A 16,002-nucleotide genomic window follows, 5' to 3' on the forward strand; every position below is an offset into this window, starting at 1 on the left:
ATATATAGGAGTTTATATATATCCATGCTGCTGTGTTTTAGGATTGTATATATGGTAAATAATTGTTTCTTTTATCTGCATATGCGCTTGTTTCCAGACTGATTAGACTGTTAATCTTTGAGGGGTCGAGTAATTAGGACACCCAGTGAGTGGGGGGCAGTCTCCTCCAGCATGCTAACACACACACACACACGGAAACCATCCCTCTTCTCACGAAAACACAGACCCAAGTAACGGGATTCCCCAGGCGGGAATGGGTCAGGGACCGCCCCCAAAATATTCAGTCAAGGGGAAAAAAGGAGCCGAGACAAGAAAAGAAAAAGCATCATCAAATATGAAAACACCAGAACCACTGGACACTGAAGCTGACTGAAATACACCAATATCACATAGAGTCCTTATTTAGGTTTTTTAAGAATGTTAGCAGAAAAATAGACGGGTTGAGATTCTGCTCCAATATGGATATTTGTTCCATCTTTATTCCAGAGGTCTTTCAGTTTGTGTAAACACAGGGAGCTATAGAAACAAAACACACTGAAATGCTTCATATCAAGTGACTCACAGAGTTTCATATTTGATGTTTGGTGGGTTTTCAAATATCACAAATACAAAAATCAATTCATCAATTTAGCAAAACTCTCTCCCTGTCCTCTCTCTATCCCAGACTACCAGGATGTGAACGCCTGACACTGTTGTTGTTTTAGGGTCCAGCGGGTGTTAAGCGCAAACGACGGACACACACACACACACACAAAATCCCAAAAGGCCTGTGCCAGCAAGTGAGAAACACTGACAAGCGCACGTGTTGTGTTAGTAACCTCAGCCCTGTGTGTGTGTCTATGTGTGTGTGTGTGTGTGTCTCACACTGGGGAACAGGGCTCAGGACTCAATTAAGCAGGCATGTGTGGAATGCTTTCAGGGGGAACGGGACAAGATGGCTGTGGGGCCAACACTGTGCGCCCCTCTGTCTCCCTCGCCCTTGATCTCAATTGGTCTCGCTTTGGCTGACCCATGGCGGCGTGAAGGGGAGCCATGTCAGCCACACACACACACAACTACACGCACACAAAGTGCCATGAAGGGGAGAGATGTCTCGCCTGGACAGTCTAAGGGGCTCTCGAGGGTCCTCAGCTGTGTCTCGTGTCGCTCTCTCGGCGTCTCCCGTGACACCAGGGAGATAAATGGGGCTTGGTCACCTAATGAAGCATGCTGACTTGTCTATGAGTAGCTTGTAATACAGTTCCTAATAACCCATTTGTGAAAGGTGAAACTGCTAAAATCAAGCCCCCGTTCATATTTGAAAATCTGTCCACGTGTAGGAGTCATTTACGGAGGTAATGTGCCTCTTGAGAGTCGTGGAAAAGACAGACCCTGTAGTGGAGTATCACATCGAGTGAAAACAATGGCACAGAGCCCACTGGCGGCTGAATGCTTACAGTGTGTGCTACATCACTGCAACGTGCACGGATCGATTCTGATGGTACACCTTTGTCGCATTTTGTCCCCCCCCCCCTGTTTCTGTCTGACTCTCCACTGCAAGAAGGCAAAATCACTCTTCAATTCCTGAAAAATGGTTGCATGAAATTTCTAAACTCATTGATATTAGTTCATCAAGGATCAACAAATATTCCCTAGAAATCAGTGAATGTTTAAGGTTTTTGTGAAATATTGCTTAAAAAACTTTCAAACAAATAAACAAGCAACAAGGAAGAGGGTTGAAAATAGAACTATTGTGTTTGAGTGCCTCTCTTGTTGTGAAATATTCAAATTCAAATCCAAAATGTCCGTCTTCATTGATTAAAATCCTGCTTGTGGTCCTTTACAATCCTTTTATAGATGAAACTAGATGAAATGTGATATTCTTATGTTTGTTTAACAGTGTTAACCTGTGCAGCAAGTATCTCAACTATGATACAATTTTCAAAGATAAAGGGAAAACATGAAGAACAGCACAAGTAGCATCCGTTTTACCTGTTTTGAAGATTTCGTAGCGCAGCGAGAAGCCTGCCCCCTGGTGGGCGTAGTCCGATACGAACTTGATGTGGAGCGAGGGGCCGGACGATATGATTGGTGCGGGGGCGATGTTGCTGCAGTGCTTCCCCAGTAGGTCAGCGGACTCTGAGTTTCCATCGTGGATCTCTACGTAGTCATACCTGCAGAAGAAAAACAAACGTTTAAGAATGACGTCTTTCCAAGCTACATATCGAGAACGATCGAATAGATCAGACTGAAATTCAACACCAGCTGGAGAGGATCTAAAATTGTTAGATCCTCTCCAGCTGTTTTGATTCAGATGTGATTCGTCTTTTTCTTTAGTCCTTTTCTTTTCCATCTGGCAGACATTGCACTGGATTTGGCAACAAAAAGGAAAGCGATGAGCAAATTGTTTGCATCTATCAGTGTCTCCAGGGACTTCTGAAAGCAGAGTTCCTATCAGCAGAGGCACGGGTGTCATTACAATTCAAATGAGTTGCGGCAGCATCATCATCGACAGTGTACAGATGGCGTAGGAGGACAGGAACCACCTGCAGAAGGCAGCATAGAAAGTGAAACCCTCTTTTGTAAAGTTCTGTAAGTGCACTGTAATTGAGTGATTATACACTCGAGCTGCAATAAGCTTTCACGGCCCACAGAACACCAGTTTATGGATTACACTGCTGCGAATGGGAGATGACATGCTCCCTTTCAGCTTGCATGAGAAAAGAGTGGTGTCACATGTGCAGCAGTGTAAAAGAGCCGAAGAAAAACGATTCACAATCTCACACATAACTACGACGTCTTATCATCTACCTTTTATTCTGATAGTAAATCACAAGTTATGGATCATATCTGTAAAGCAACAGAGTGAATCGCTTTGAATGAAGATCAGCTTGACAAGACTTGGGCAAGAAAATAGATGTAGAAACGAGACAATCGAGTACTTCTTCTACTAGAGGGTCAAAGTCAATAGAACCATATCTAATGGAGCTGTTTGAACTACGTGTGAACCCTCAAACTTGTGATGTGGAACAAATTATTCGAGTTTTCATGTTTGCTCTAGTCTATATCGACAATGTTTGAAACTCAGCCTGGGATTCACATCTTCACACATTTTAAAATGGATTTAACATGGTTCTGCCATTTCCTGGTTCCATGTTCCCTAGAAACAAGCTGTGTTGATCCATAATCCTTAATTCATGATAAACATGATCATTCAGTGAAGGAATAGACCTCAGCAAGTCCAAATCTAAATGATCATATATGTAGCTTGTCCATATATATGCACAATACAAATTAATTACCTATATATGTGTCATTAAACATGTATTACTATTGCTGAACATCAAACCTCAGTAACAAAAAGTCAACCAGTGACTGATTTGTTCTTTCAAAGGAAGGAACAGACTTCAGTCTATTTTTATTCCTGTTTCTTTCATGTTTTCTGACCCCAAATGTTTGGACCTATCTCCAGAGCCACAGCAGGAGTGTTGCCTCTGTGTCTGGATACCAAAGACCCACCTGCCTGCCTCTGAAATAGCCTTCTAGGAATAAATTCCTCGAGCAGCAAGGAGGACCTGACGTTTGATTCCAAGTTAAATGAGTTCAATTTCAACTCGGGAGCAAATGATCAAACTATGGAAGGACTCTGAATCGATCCCTTCCGGTCACAGAACTGTGAATTGCTCTGATACTTAGCTTTCTACATTTCTCTAAAGTAATTCAATAATTATGCAAAAACAACTCAAGAGGATTGTGTCTCTTCCATTCAGAAATGTGCTTCGAGAGCAACATTAATTCTGTCTCTAAAAACGCGTCATATATAATAAGCGAGTGACAGAAGACCTCCCGCTGCGTCAACAGATGAAGGTATCATGTACCGCGAGGTGATAAAAGTGAAGCCCGGGGTATTACTCACATTAAGGATACATGAACATATAAAAGGGGTGTTAATCTTTTCACTATTTGTTCGCACGCGTGCTGAGTTATGTGGAACCCAGAAGCCAAAATACACACACACATGATACACAGGTTTTTTTTTTCACTTACAAGGAAATCACATTGGCTTGTGTTCATGTCAGGGAGACAAACAAAACCAGTCAGAACCCTGGAGTTAGTGGTTTGACAAGTGGGGAACAGCTATTTGTTTTAGTGTATAGAGCTCAACAGTGAGGTTACACAAGTGAAAATCTCATCCATCTTCTGAATAGACACTTTGATTATCAGCCATGATGATCCCAACCATCCATGGTAGACTCACCACAAGCTAAGAGATTGTGAAATTATTTTATTATTTATGAAAAATGTGTTTTATTTGCAATGCCAAGAAGAAGTTCTACACAACCACCATCCTCAGGTGTTACATATCTTATTTGCAGTGTTGGTATAACTATAGGATCGGATTGTTAGGGATTAAATTACGTTTGGCCCAGATCCGATACCTCTTGTCTTGTGCGATGTTAAACGCAGACAAACAGGAGTGTACTGGACGACTACTGAGCCCAGTACTAGCTTCACAAACTGCTGCCAAGTTCACAGATGAGTGTGTTAGTGTCTTCATAACAGCCAGTGTGTTTTACTCTGACAGGTGAGCACGCTCCCGACATAATGAGGGTTGTACGACACCAGCTCTCCCATCGTGTTTTCTGTCGGCTCTGCGTGGAAACTATCACTACAATTATGACCCACGTTGTCACAGTACCGCGAGCGTGTGCGTGCAACTGTGTGTGTGTGTGTGTGTGTGTGTGCGTGTCACAGTTCTTGTCATATTTTCCCATGAGAACGCTGCCTCGTCCCAGCGACAGATTCCTCCTCCTCCTCCTTTCGCGAAATGACAACTTTGTTTAACAGCTTTTTGGTATCCGGACAAGATCTTCCTCCTCCTGGCTCACTCCTCCTATAATTATTTCTCAGCGTTTCACTTCTCATCACTTTTCCCTTTTTTTTTCCTAGCGATCTCTCTCTCTCTCCCTCTCTCTCTCTGATGTGCTGTCGGGAACAGAACCAGTGGCCAGGAGCCAGTGAGTGGGAGACACAGAGGAGGAGATTGGGGGGAGAGAGGATTTTTGAATTTGAGAATATTTGGGTTTAAAAACTGTGTTGTATTAGCAGTGCTGATGGGAGAAGGAGAGACAGACAGGCTACAGAGAGACAGATCCATTCTAAAACAATTTGAAAACACTTCCAGCTCTAATCATAGTGTTTGCTGTATTTCATTTTGTGATTTGATCAGAGCTCCCAGCGCTACCTGTTAACCAGGCAGGCAGTCAGGTTACATCCATTCTATTACCTCTTCATTGGGGAACGCTGCTGGACCTGTTTTAGTTTGAAAACTCTCTGTTTTAGTTTGGACAGTCAGCCACAGAGATTGTTTTACTCATCAGGCTCCTGTCACATAAGGAAGCAACAAATTATAAGTGTTGCTGACCCTGTTGTGTTTGCCAACAGCTAATGTGCGGTTAAATTCTCTATTTTACAATATTAAAACATCCTGCGTGTGTCGGAGATGAGATGTTATTTGAGAAATTGGCCACAGTTCCCGTGTCCAGCAGGACGCACATGACTCTACACCAGTACACAGTTGTTAGTATGTAGGAGGAATTAAACTTGTACGGAGCCAAAACTCTGGAGTGGACACAAGGCTATTTTTAAACTAAAGCATAGTAGTGGGGCTGAAGCTGACATCAATCATATTAATATTTTATGATCACAAATCAGCAAACACAAAAAAACATAGAGACGGGCTAGCAGCAGCAGCTGGGCAGTGTGATCGGCCTTGTTAGCATTAAAAGTGACTGATCCTAGAGCAGGTTAGAGCCAAAAGGAAATTTGGCTGCTGCACTTTACACAGTTACGCGGCTCGTGAGTCAGTGTCAGTGCAGCCTGACACGTCCTCTGTTAAAACCCCCGACCTGGCGGCTTTCATCCACTTTGGAGAGAAAAGCACTCGTTCGTCAGGTGAAGACAAAACGAGGCCAACAACGATCACAGGGTTGATGCCGTCACAGAGAGAACATGACACTGCACCCGCTCTGCCAACACCTCCCCGCAGACAGACAGAGACAGGTGTCCCTCCATCGCTCCCCACAGCCCCGCAGCGGGTTCTAAGTCAGCACAAACTCACACACACAGGACACCTGCACAAACAAACACAAACACACACACACAATCCGTCTCTCGCGTAAACTACACTGAGCCTGCGGCCATGGACTCAGATGGATCTATAGGAGGGTTGGAGGCTCCCAATCTGTCGCTGTGTAGGAGGAACACAGCTCCTAACAAACTGTTTAATCCCATCATCTGTCTCCCTCTCTCCGCTCCCCCAATTCATTTCACTGCAGCCAATCAGGGATTTGCCGAGGCTTGCCACAGGGAGGTACACAAACCCTGAACCTGTTTCTCCCACACTTTTCCCCGAAATACGCTTGTTAACAAGCTGTGTACTGGGTTTTTATTTTTCCTCGCTCGCCTGAAGGGGAAATGATGAAAAAATAAAATAGTTGTTCCAAAGCCTGCAACCCGGGAGGTTGAGGACGTACAGAAGGATTGAGCATTCACGGTTTGTGTTGCGTTGTGAAAGTGGAACTGTGGACTAGCAGACATGTGGAAGTCAAAGAACTGACATGATTTGAGATTTATGTTTGTGTGCTTTGGGGGTTGTTGGCTCTCCAAAGAGTTTCCTGATGGGAACCAAGCGAGAGGCTGAGATACGGACTCACTCCTCCTCCTCCTCTCTGCCTGGCTCTTAATTGCCTTTCACACGTTCTCTCTCACTTTAGGTCAGAGAGGAGTTGTCTTCTGACACCTGCACATTTCTCTCAAACATCAGGGGTGCCCTGATCCGCAGACAGAGCGTCTGCAGTGTAGACACACAAACACACACACAAAGGGAAACACAAACACACACTAAAGAAAGCTGACAGCAGGCCAGGCTCACAGTAATGTGTGAAAATGTCGCACAATGTGAAAAACAGAGAGAGAGGATTAGAGTCTCTTTAAACATAAAGGACAAAAGTTGTTAATTCATCCAAATTTGAATTCCTTGGATGTGTTATGTCGTCTTTCTCAATGATCAAGTTTGTGTAGCTTGAGCAGGGAAAGACTAATCATAATTTCAACTGAACTGAATTTAATCTATACTAAACTTCCAACCCATTCCCTGTGTTTAATTGCTTTTCTTTTCCCCAGCATGCCATCATCTCGTGTACATCTCGCTGTGAGGGAAGTGAAATCCTGGGTGGCTCCACACAAACATTTTTATAGGAACTGAAACCGTTTACAAGAAATTTCACATGCACCAACTCTCCTGCTCCAGTCAACTAATGACACAACGCCATTCAAGCTAAATTCCCATAAAAGGTATTTATGGTGGTTTCCAGGGAAGTGAAGTTGGTCTGTCAGGACAAGAACAATTATAGAGGTGGTGGATTCAGCCAAGCCCTCTGACTAAGATGCTTCCAGCAGCACTGATAATTCCCTGAAGACACGACAGGCTGCACACCAGGGATTGTTTCTAGTCTTTTCTCACTTACTCCTACTTCTTATTCTCCTTTCCTGTACATGTCCCTGGAGATAAAGGACTTTAAAAGTAGAATGGTACTCACTAAAGCACATTTCTCTGCTATCAATGCCTCTTTCACATTTGTATTAAATTAATACAGGAGAACATTAATATCGGATAAAATACCAACATTCACACCGATCAGCCACGGCCAGTCTGTCACTGAATAGTTAATAAAGAGTGTAGAGAGGAGGATGACTGACTTAACTGTTATCAAGTAATAGGCCTATTACTGCCGGACGGTGTGTGTGTGTGTGTGTGTGTGTGTGTGTGTGTGTGTGTGTGTGTGTGTGTGTATGAGTGTGTGTGTGTGTGTGTGCAGCAGCAGTCTCCAGGACAACCAATCGATTCCTCATTACGGCTTTAACACACATTGATCAGGGTCAGTCCTTCACAGACAAACACAGCCAACCATCCCACCCGGCCACACACACACACACACACACACACACACACACACGGACTACTGTCATTACAGTTACAAACATTGATCAGACGGACGTTCGGGGCCTCAGGGAGCGTCAGTAAATCAGAGCACTGATATTATCATTATAACATGAGTGTGTCTGTGTGTGAGAAAAAGCAAGAGAGAGAGCAGGGAGGGGGGGGGGGCTCTTAAACTCCCTGGCCATTAAACAATTTTCTAAATTTCGTATTTCTTGTGAACTCAGATCTTTTAATCAGCTGAGGATAACAGAACAATCCACACCCCGAGTTGAAAAAAAAAAGCAACTCTGACAATACTTCTTAACTTCTTTCAGTCAACAGCTATTGACATAACCCCCCCCCCCCCCCCCCCCCTTCCCCGGGTCAAAAACCCACTGACACCCACCAACACCTGGCTTTTGTCCACATTCAATCTGCATTCACTCCAGGGTCAAATGACTCTGCAGTAGACAGTGGTTTTTTTCGGCTCCTGCTCTGATCAGCAGTGATGGGAACGTGTCACCAGGGTCAGTGCGTGAGGTCGAACATGACGCGTCGGGGGGGGGGAAGTCAAACTCCACTACTTTATATGAGAAAGGACTCCATCACATTTTCAGCAAGTACTAAATATGTTTTAAACAACTGGGTATACCTTCTTATTTTGGTAAATGAGGTATTACTTTCAAATGAACAGATGGGGGAACATAAGCTTTATTCAGGTGTATGTTTTTTACTATACAATACATTTATTCAGCTGAAGGCTTGAATGAGGAAATGCTTGTCTGGACGTATGACTCCCCTGCCGCTACACTCACTATGATGCTAATTCAAACATGCAGCAGCTGCTAAATGCCCACAGCCGGTAACTGAACATCCACTGTCACTCCACATGCTGCTCGGCCCTCTGTCATACAGCCTCCTCATCTCTACCTCCATCTTTTATTTTCTCCCTCCTGCCCTCGGGCCAGTGTCACATCACATCACTTTTCCCAGCTGCCCTTCGCTTGGTCGTCTCCTCACAGGACACTCACCTGCTAGTCAGGTGTGATGGGGAGGAAAAGAGAGGAGAGAAAATAGAAGAGAAGAGAAGACGATAGGAGAGGAGAGGAGAGAAGATTATAGCGTGAAGTTAAGTGATTGATTGAGGCAGAATACAAAGACAAGGTCTAAATCATTAGTGAAACCATTATCGTTGACTGCAGCTTCTCTGTCATATAAATCACTTCTTAACTCACTGCTCTACTCCACTTATTGTGTGAGCCACATCAGCGTGAAACCGCCTCCCCAGTCACATGGCCACGGTATACCAGTTTATTTTAGAGGTCAGAGAGACGCTGGCACCTGTGTGTGCATTTCTACACCTGTTTGAGCAAGCTTACGTTTCAGATCGACTTCTCACATCGCTGTTACAGAAAGCATCTGACTTGACCTGAACTGGAGAGGAGGGAGAACGAAGAGGGGATGAGAAAAAGTGATAGACATATAGAAAAGGAATTTAAGTGATGGATGTACACGGACTTGGGGATAAAAGAAGATGAAGATGGATGGAGGCGGAGGAAAACGTCTATAAATGGTAAAGAGAGAAGAATAGGTGCATTTTAAAGAGGGACAGGGCAAACGGGGAGGAGAGCGTGGCATTCGGCTGGCTGCCGGTGAATTCTCATATGCAATGCTGAATAATGATTTAGCCTGGGCTGTCAGAGATTGGCCCACTGCGGAGCTAAGAGGGCGAGGAGGGACGGGAAGGAGAGAAGCAGAGAGAGGAAGAGGACGGACGGAGGGAGAGCTGAGGTGATGAATAAGGGAGGAGGAGGGAACAGAGGGTGGGACAGGGGGAAGGCCGCAAGAGCAGATGAAAGATGATAGATGGGGCCCGCTGGGGAGTGGTGGTGGTGGGGGGGGGGGGGGGCGGGAGGGGTGAGGATTGGAAGAGAGGAGTAAAGGCGAGAGAGGGTGAGGAGTGGGAGAGAGCCAGGAGGAAAGAGGAGAGGAGAGAGAGAGAGAGGAGGTAGCTGTCAGGATGATTTGAGCCGGCCCTCAACGGACCCTGACGCTGCACTTTTCCCTGAGCCGCCGTGTGTGTGTGTGTGTGTGTGTGTGTGTGTGTGTGTGTGTGTGTGTGTGTGTGTGTGTGTGTGTGTGAGTGTGTGTGTGAGTGTGTATGTGAGTGTGTGACACACACACACAAACGTTCTTTCCAGACGGTCCAAATAGAGATCTTGCTCTCGGAGACAGAGCAGGGCAGTGAGCTAAGAGGAAAATGTGAAGTAGACAACCAACCACAGCCTTTAAAGGCTTCACACTCTGTCATAGTTCTCTGATCTTAACCATGTTAGAATTTCACCACATGGAGAATCACTTTCTTTTAGATGACTCTGCATAAAAGAGATTTGAATCAGAGAAGAGCATTGCTTCACTGCTTTTCTGTGAATACAAATACACAACAAAAAGCACTGTAAAGATACTGTCAAAGAACTGAACTGTGCAGAGTTTAGGACTTAGATTTGTCATTTGCATGGTTAGAGTTCTGTTCCCATCGACTGGGTGTCACAGTCCTGCACCAAAAAAGATGTGTGGGCCAATGGGTAAACAACTTTCTAACCAACCTGTGGTTAAGTTACTATCTACTCCAGTTTCGGTGAGGAGAGAAAGGGACATAGACTGTAATAACCACAAATGAAAGTACACAGGATATACGACAAGCCAAACGGCAAAATGTAACTTTACAAACTTAAATTGGCAGCTGATAATTCACAAGCATTTTTTAAAAATCGAGAAATTGGGCCCTTCAAAATAAATGCGTCTTTTTACTTGTCAGTCGTCTTTGAAGTCTGTTTCCTGTGATCAGTCTCGGTCTCTGTGTTTTGTCACTCCACTGTCTTTTGTTTTTTCATATCAGTGACTGTTCCTGTGACAGCTCCTTAAAATAGCTTGCACCCTTTACACTCTAGTTCAAGTCTCAATATCAATTTAGAATCGTAATCAGCATTAATCGTTGTAAACAACCATTATGACAGACACAGTATCACCTCGATCCAGTATTAGGAAGGATGATGACAACATCTTGTGGCCCATTGCTCTGTAATGTACTAATACTAATACTAATACACAATAATGATCTCTTCAAAGCCACAGTCCAATAATAATGAACGACAATATCATATGCCCACATCTTCCTTTCATCTGTCCCATAAGGCCAAGCACACACTCATACACAGTTTGACCATAGCCATACAGATGTCTCTCTATCTCCGTGTCCGTCCATCACTTGGTTTTGAGACACACAAAACCAGGAGACACGGCTGATAAGTGAGCTCTCTCTCCAGTGATGGACGGATGTGGAGCCGTGACATGTGACGGGCGAAGGGAAGTCATGGTGACTAATGATGAGCCGTGGAGAGATGCTCATTTTAGCGGGGGGGCATCAACACGCCCTCCGCCTCGCCCCCCCCCCCCTCCCTCAGCTGTCCCCCTGCACTTTAATGGCTCCTGTATATGAATCTTAATGAAAACATCCCTCTCTCTCTCTCTCTCTCTCTCTCTCTCTCTCTGTGTGTGACCACCTCTCCATCGATTTCGCCCACAGAGCCAGAGGAGCGCCTGACAAAATGTGATGCATTATAGATTACAGATTGCCATTTTAAATTCCAATCAGGGCCGTAGGAGATTAGATGGCCTCAACTATAGCGACCTGCGGTAATAAAACAACTCTTGTCCGAGGGGCGGTGCAGTGTTTGTGCGAGTGCAAGAGTGTGTGTGTGAGCTGATGCGTTGATATGATTGTTGTGTTAAACTGTTGTGTGATGAGATGAACGGAGACACAGAGGAAGCAGAAGAAGTCATTGTATGGATGAATCATTCGTCCCAATAAGATGAGTGTGTGCCCGGGTGGAGCTTGAAAAATGAGCGCGTGAACTAATGACCACTTCACATCGATTTGATGATTCTAAATGATTGTTGATTGAAACCTCTGTAGTGGCCCAGATAATAGTCACATGTTGTGCGACAGATTACAAAAGAGGTTTTTGAGCTACAACTGCATTATTTCATAGATATTCACTTTAAAATGTAGAATCTCTGAAGCGGACATGTCATTTTGTGTTCCATCTTCATATACTGATACTTATACCTCTGCAAAAATCTCACAGGTGTTAATTTTCTAGATGGTTGACATGACTATTCATATAGACCCTGTAGCTGCTAATATTTTAGCAGGGGCCAAATATGAATGGGTCAACAATTAGAGACAGAAAAGAGAAAGACGATATTTGACAGCAGGAGACGGAGACTGAGACGCTGGTGTCTACGTGTGTGCGTTCCTACCACCATGTGTGTCAGGGTTGTTGCTGACAATCACTGGGTGACCACATACTGTATGTATGTCTGCCCCCCCATCCGCCCACGTCCCCAACACACACACACACACACACACACACACACACTCAGTCAGCGTCTTCTCTTTGGCCTCTCTGCCCTCTGAAACCAAACAGCTCAATTTCAGCATACCCCTCGCACACACACACACACACACACACACACACACACACACACAGACACACACACTCGGAGCGTTGGGCGCCTGTAGACCTAAATAGCTCAGTGCTGTGGGCAACTTGTAATTAACAGTCTATTAGGCTGGAGATGTTGCCACCAACACTGAGAATATCTCACTCTCACACACACAAGTTTGAAGAATCGCTTCTCTAAAAAAAATGTGACTCGTCATTTACGGGAATAACAGCTAAGAAAAAGTTAGAGACCATAAGTGTAAAGGCTCAAATACTGAATGTGCATAATTCATAAATCAGAGCCTGTTGTTTCTGGAGGTTCCACCAGATTCTGTGCCCCTGGGAACCTACCGGACTTTAAATAGATGTAACAAGAAAACATGGAGGAGTGAGGGAGAAGGATGCAGCCAGAGAGAGAGAGAGAGAGAGAGAGAGAGAGAGAGAGAGAGAGAGAGAGAGAGAGAGAGAGAGAGAGATCTAATGCATCAAACAGATTCATGCATTAGAACTGTAAAGTGTACATGACAAGGACATGGAGACAGAAGGTCCCCCCCCTCTCATGCAGTGCAGATGTAAAGGAAAACAGAGCAAAGCACAGTGGGCCTTTCCAGCGGTTCAGCCTTTCAACAAACAGCCAACCCGTGAAATATTGATGCTTAGATTCCAACAAAGAAATGTCCGAATTGATATTGGTACATCTGAGTGGGGGAATTTGACGATCTATAATTGATACGCCTGAAATGTTAATAACTTGATGGGAAAGCACCGGAACAGGGACGTTTCGGGAGATACAAGTCTGCACGTGTGTGTGTGTGTTTGTGTGTCTGTGTGAGTGTGTGTTTGAGTGTTCACTAGTATCCCAGTTATGATGCTCATCCTGGTATTGGTCATATTCAGGATATGGTTTTTCAAATCTCTGTATACAGGACAAATTCAAGCATCCTGGTGGCTAATAACTGTGTTTCATGGTTACAACAATTTGATTCCTGTCTGGCAGCTAATGAAAATCAAAGCAGACTTATTGTTATTAAACGTTGAGCCCATAACCTGTGAGTCTGGGTTTAAAGGGGATTATGTGAGCTGGGCCAGGAACCATTGCACATGCGCCATAATCCCTCTAATCATATATTTGTTAGCATTTAATCCTTTTCTTTTTAAATAGTTTGTGTTGTTTTGATATTCCTTTAAATCCCTCTCTTATCATATCGCCATGTTTTCAATGGTGCTGTGCATCATTAAGATGTGTGTTGTTCTAAACTTTCTGACAGCTTGTTGCCTGTGTGACCTTCCCTAAGTGTGGCTGTGTGTTTGTTCTGTCTGCCTCCTCGCCTGCCGCTCTCTCAGTCTCACCATGCAACAAAAGCCAAACAACCCAAAAACAATGCTGGACAACAAATCCTCTAATCTGTGTTTAATTCGTTTTGAAGTGTGAAAACCAACCCGCAACATTAAGTGTGTTGTAATTAGACGTTGATAATTAGAGGCGAGGGACCGAGGGAGGTCCCAGAGTGATTATTATGGGATAGCAGAAGCCAGAAAAACAGGAGGAGAGTGGGCTGAAGTTCACCAAACGCACCCAACAACTCTCACACACGCAGAGACAAGCTGGTGGAGACAGAAACTCCGCAGAGACCGAAGTGAAAGAACACTTCCTCGACCCAGCCTCCGAGCAACTTCACATCTTTTAATCCATACTTTATTTTTCTGTGTTGTTTCCATTCATCTCTTGTCTTTCCATCTCAAATCGATCCATAGCATTCCAGCACATGTCTCCTTACCTGCAGTCCAGCTTCTCGATCTCAAAGTGCGGGTTGAAGTTGAGGACAATGCGTTGCGAAGGCTCGGGGGCCGTGATGACCCAGCGGCAGTTCTGGTGGGGGGGGTACTCCAGCGGGTAGCCAGGTGTGGTGATGTATCCGGCATCGCTGGCGTCCAGGAAGCCGCCGCACGGCTCAGACGCTGCGTGAGGGGAAAGAGAAGGAGGAGGTTATTAGATGATTGAGAAAGTTCAGCAGACGCACAAACATGTTTTTGTTTTGCTTTTGTCCACGACATCACCTCGGGTAAAATATGGAAATCTTCATAATAGGGGTAAAGTGATAAAATGCACAAACTGAATAAGGTCATTGATTAGTGTTTAAAAAATGTGATGAGGAACAACTGAGACAGGAGACGTTGAGAACATCAGGCGGGGGGGGGGGGGTCTAAAGGGCAAGAAGTGACCATTCAAAGAGAAAACTTTCCGGCAGAATAAAACTCAGAAAAAAAGGAGGACCAATCAGATAAGCCCCCAATATCAACATGGAGCTATAATAACTTCCCTCACAGCAGCAGATAAAAGTCGTGAGCATCCACGGGGTCAACGTTTGTTTTCTTATCGAGACTGACCAGGTGGACGTCAACGCGCTCTATGAAGTCATTAAAAATCAAATCTAATACATATGTGTTCATTATTCATGATTTGACACGGGGGGGGGGGGCAGATAAAATGCAGATAAGAGTTGTGTTTGCAGAGACAGGAAGTGAGAAACAAAGATGTGAGTGTGTAGATGTCTCTGTGCATTTGGAGTCAAGGTCAGTGTAACATCATGAAGTACAATGACTCCATTCTGACCCGAGACTGACGCACACACACACACACACGTACACACACACACACACACACAGCACTGACCAGATGCCACCGTTACTGTCTGCAAGCGGATCCACTTGTCAGAGCTCATACATCTGTGTGGTGTCATCAACAATGCCACTCATTCAGTGCTGCAGATGTAGCCCCACATGGACGGGTAACTCACATGTATCTGTGACACCCCCCGACACAACACACACAACCCCACTGTATTACATCTATGGCATCCATTGTGCCCCACGCTGTCTGCTCGGTTTGATTGACTATCCAGCCGATTTCATGAGCTGAACTTCTGTCATTGTTTAAGATCTGGGGGAAAAAAACCTTAACCTAAACCACACTGGTGGATATATGATGACATCCGTCTTTGTTAAGGCCAAGCACTTCTAACATAAAGGCACCAGCCTCTATCTGCTGGAGGAGACTGGTTTTCACTTTGCTCATTTAACATCAACAAAATAACACGTTGGAAGATATAATGTCTGGTCCTTCAGCACTTGTAGACAAATTACTTATTTGAAATGTACTTTTGAAAGAACTACAATATCCAGGGGGATATGTCTGCATGGTACAGTGATTACATCAGTACATCTGGCACCAAAATATCCAAGATAGGAAAGCAGGCAGTGTGCACAGCAGTGGGGGAGGAACCTCTGGTACCAGTGTCCACTGTTTGACCAATCATGGGTCAATCATGACATCTCACCCTGTTTTTAAAACATCAAATCACTAATTGAAACCAAACTTTCCAAAAGAGCACTAGAACCAACATCATTATGATAAGAAATACCCAACATGACAGATGGGATGTCAATGTCCCATCCAACCCCAAGGGGTTAATGACTTCTACTTCAGACGTCAGGGGGCATCAAGAGACACTTTGGCTTCACCTTTAAGGA

At 44.5% G+C, this 16,002-nt stretch overlaps 1 protein-coding gene across 3 annotated transcripts in view; it reads right to left on the bottom strand.

Annotated features, from left to right (window-relative positions):
* LOC133967352 (neuropilin-2-like) overlaps positions 1 to 16,002 on the bottom strand; it is an 87,472-nt gene that overhangs the window by 59,821 nt on the left and 11,649 nt on the right. For all 3 annotated transcript variants that reach the window (XM_062402764.1, XM_062402762.1, XM_062402763.1), the window contains exons 2-3: positions 14,250 to 14,430; positions 1,972 to 2,153 (exon numbers count right to left, since the gene is read on the bottom strand). In XM_062402764.1, the coding sequence (XP_062258748.1) occupies positions 1,972 to 2,153; positions 14,250 to 14,430 (363 nt within the window). The remainder of the gene's footprint in view (positions 1 to 1,971; positions 2,154 to 14,249; positions 14,431 to 16,002) is intronic.

Source organism: Platichthys flesus, chromosome 13 (genome assembly GCF_949316205.1).
Source record: "Platichthys flesus chromosome 13, fPlaFle2.1, whole genome shotgun sequence".
Lineage (NCBI taxonomy): Eukaryota > Metazoa > Chordata > Actinopteri > Pleuronectiformes > Pleuronectidae > Platichthys > Platichthys flesus.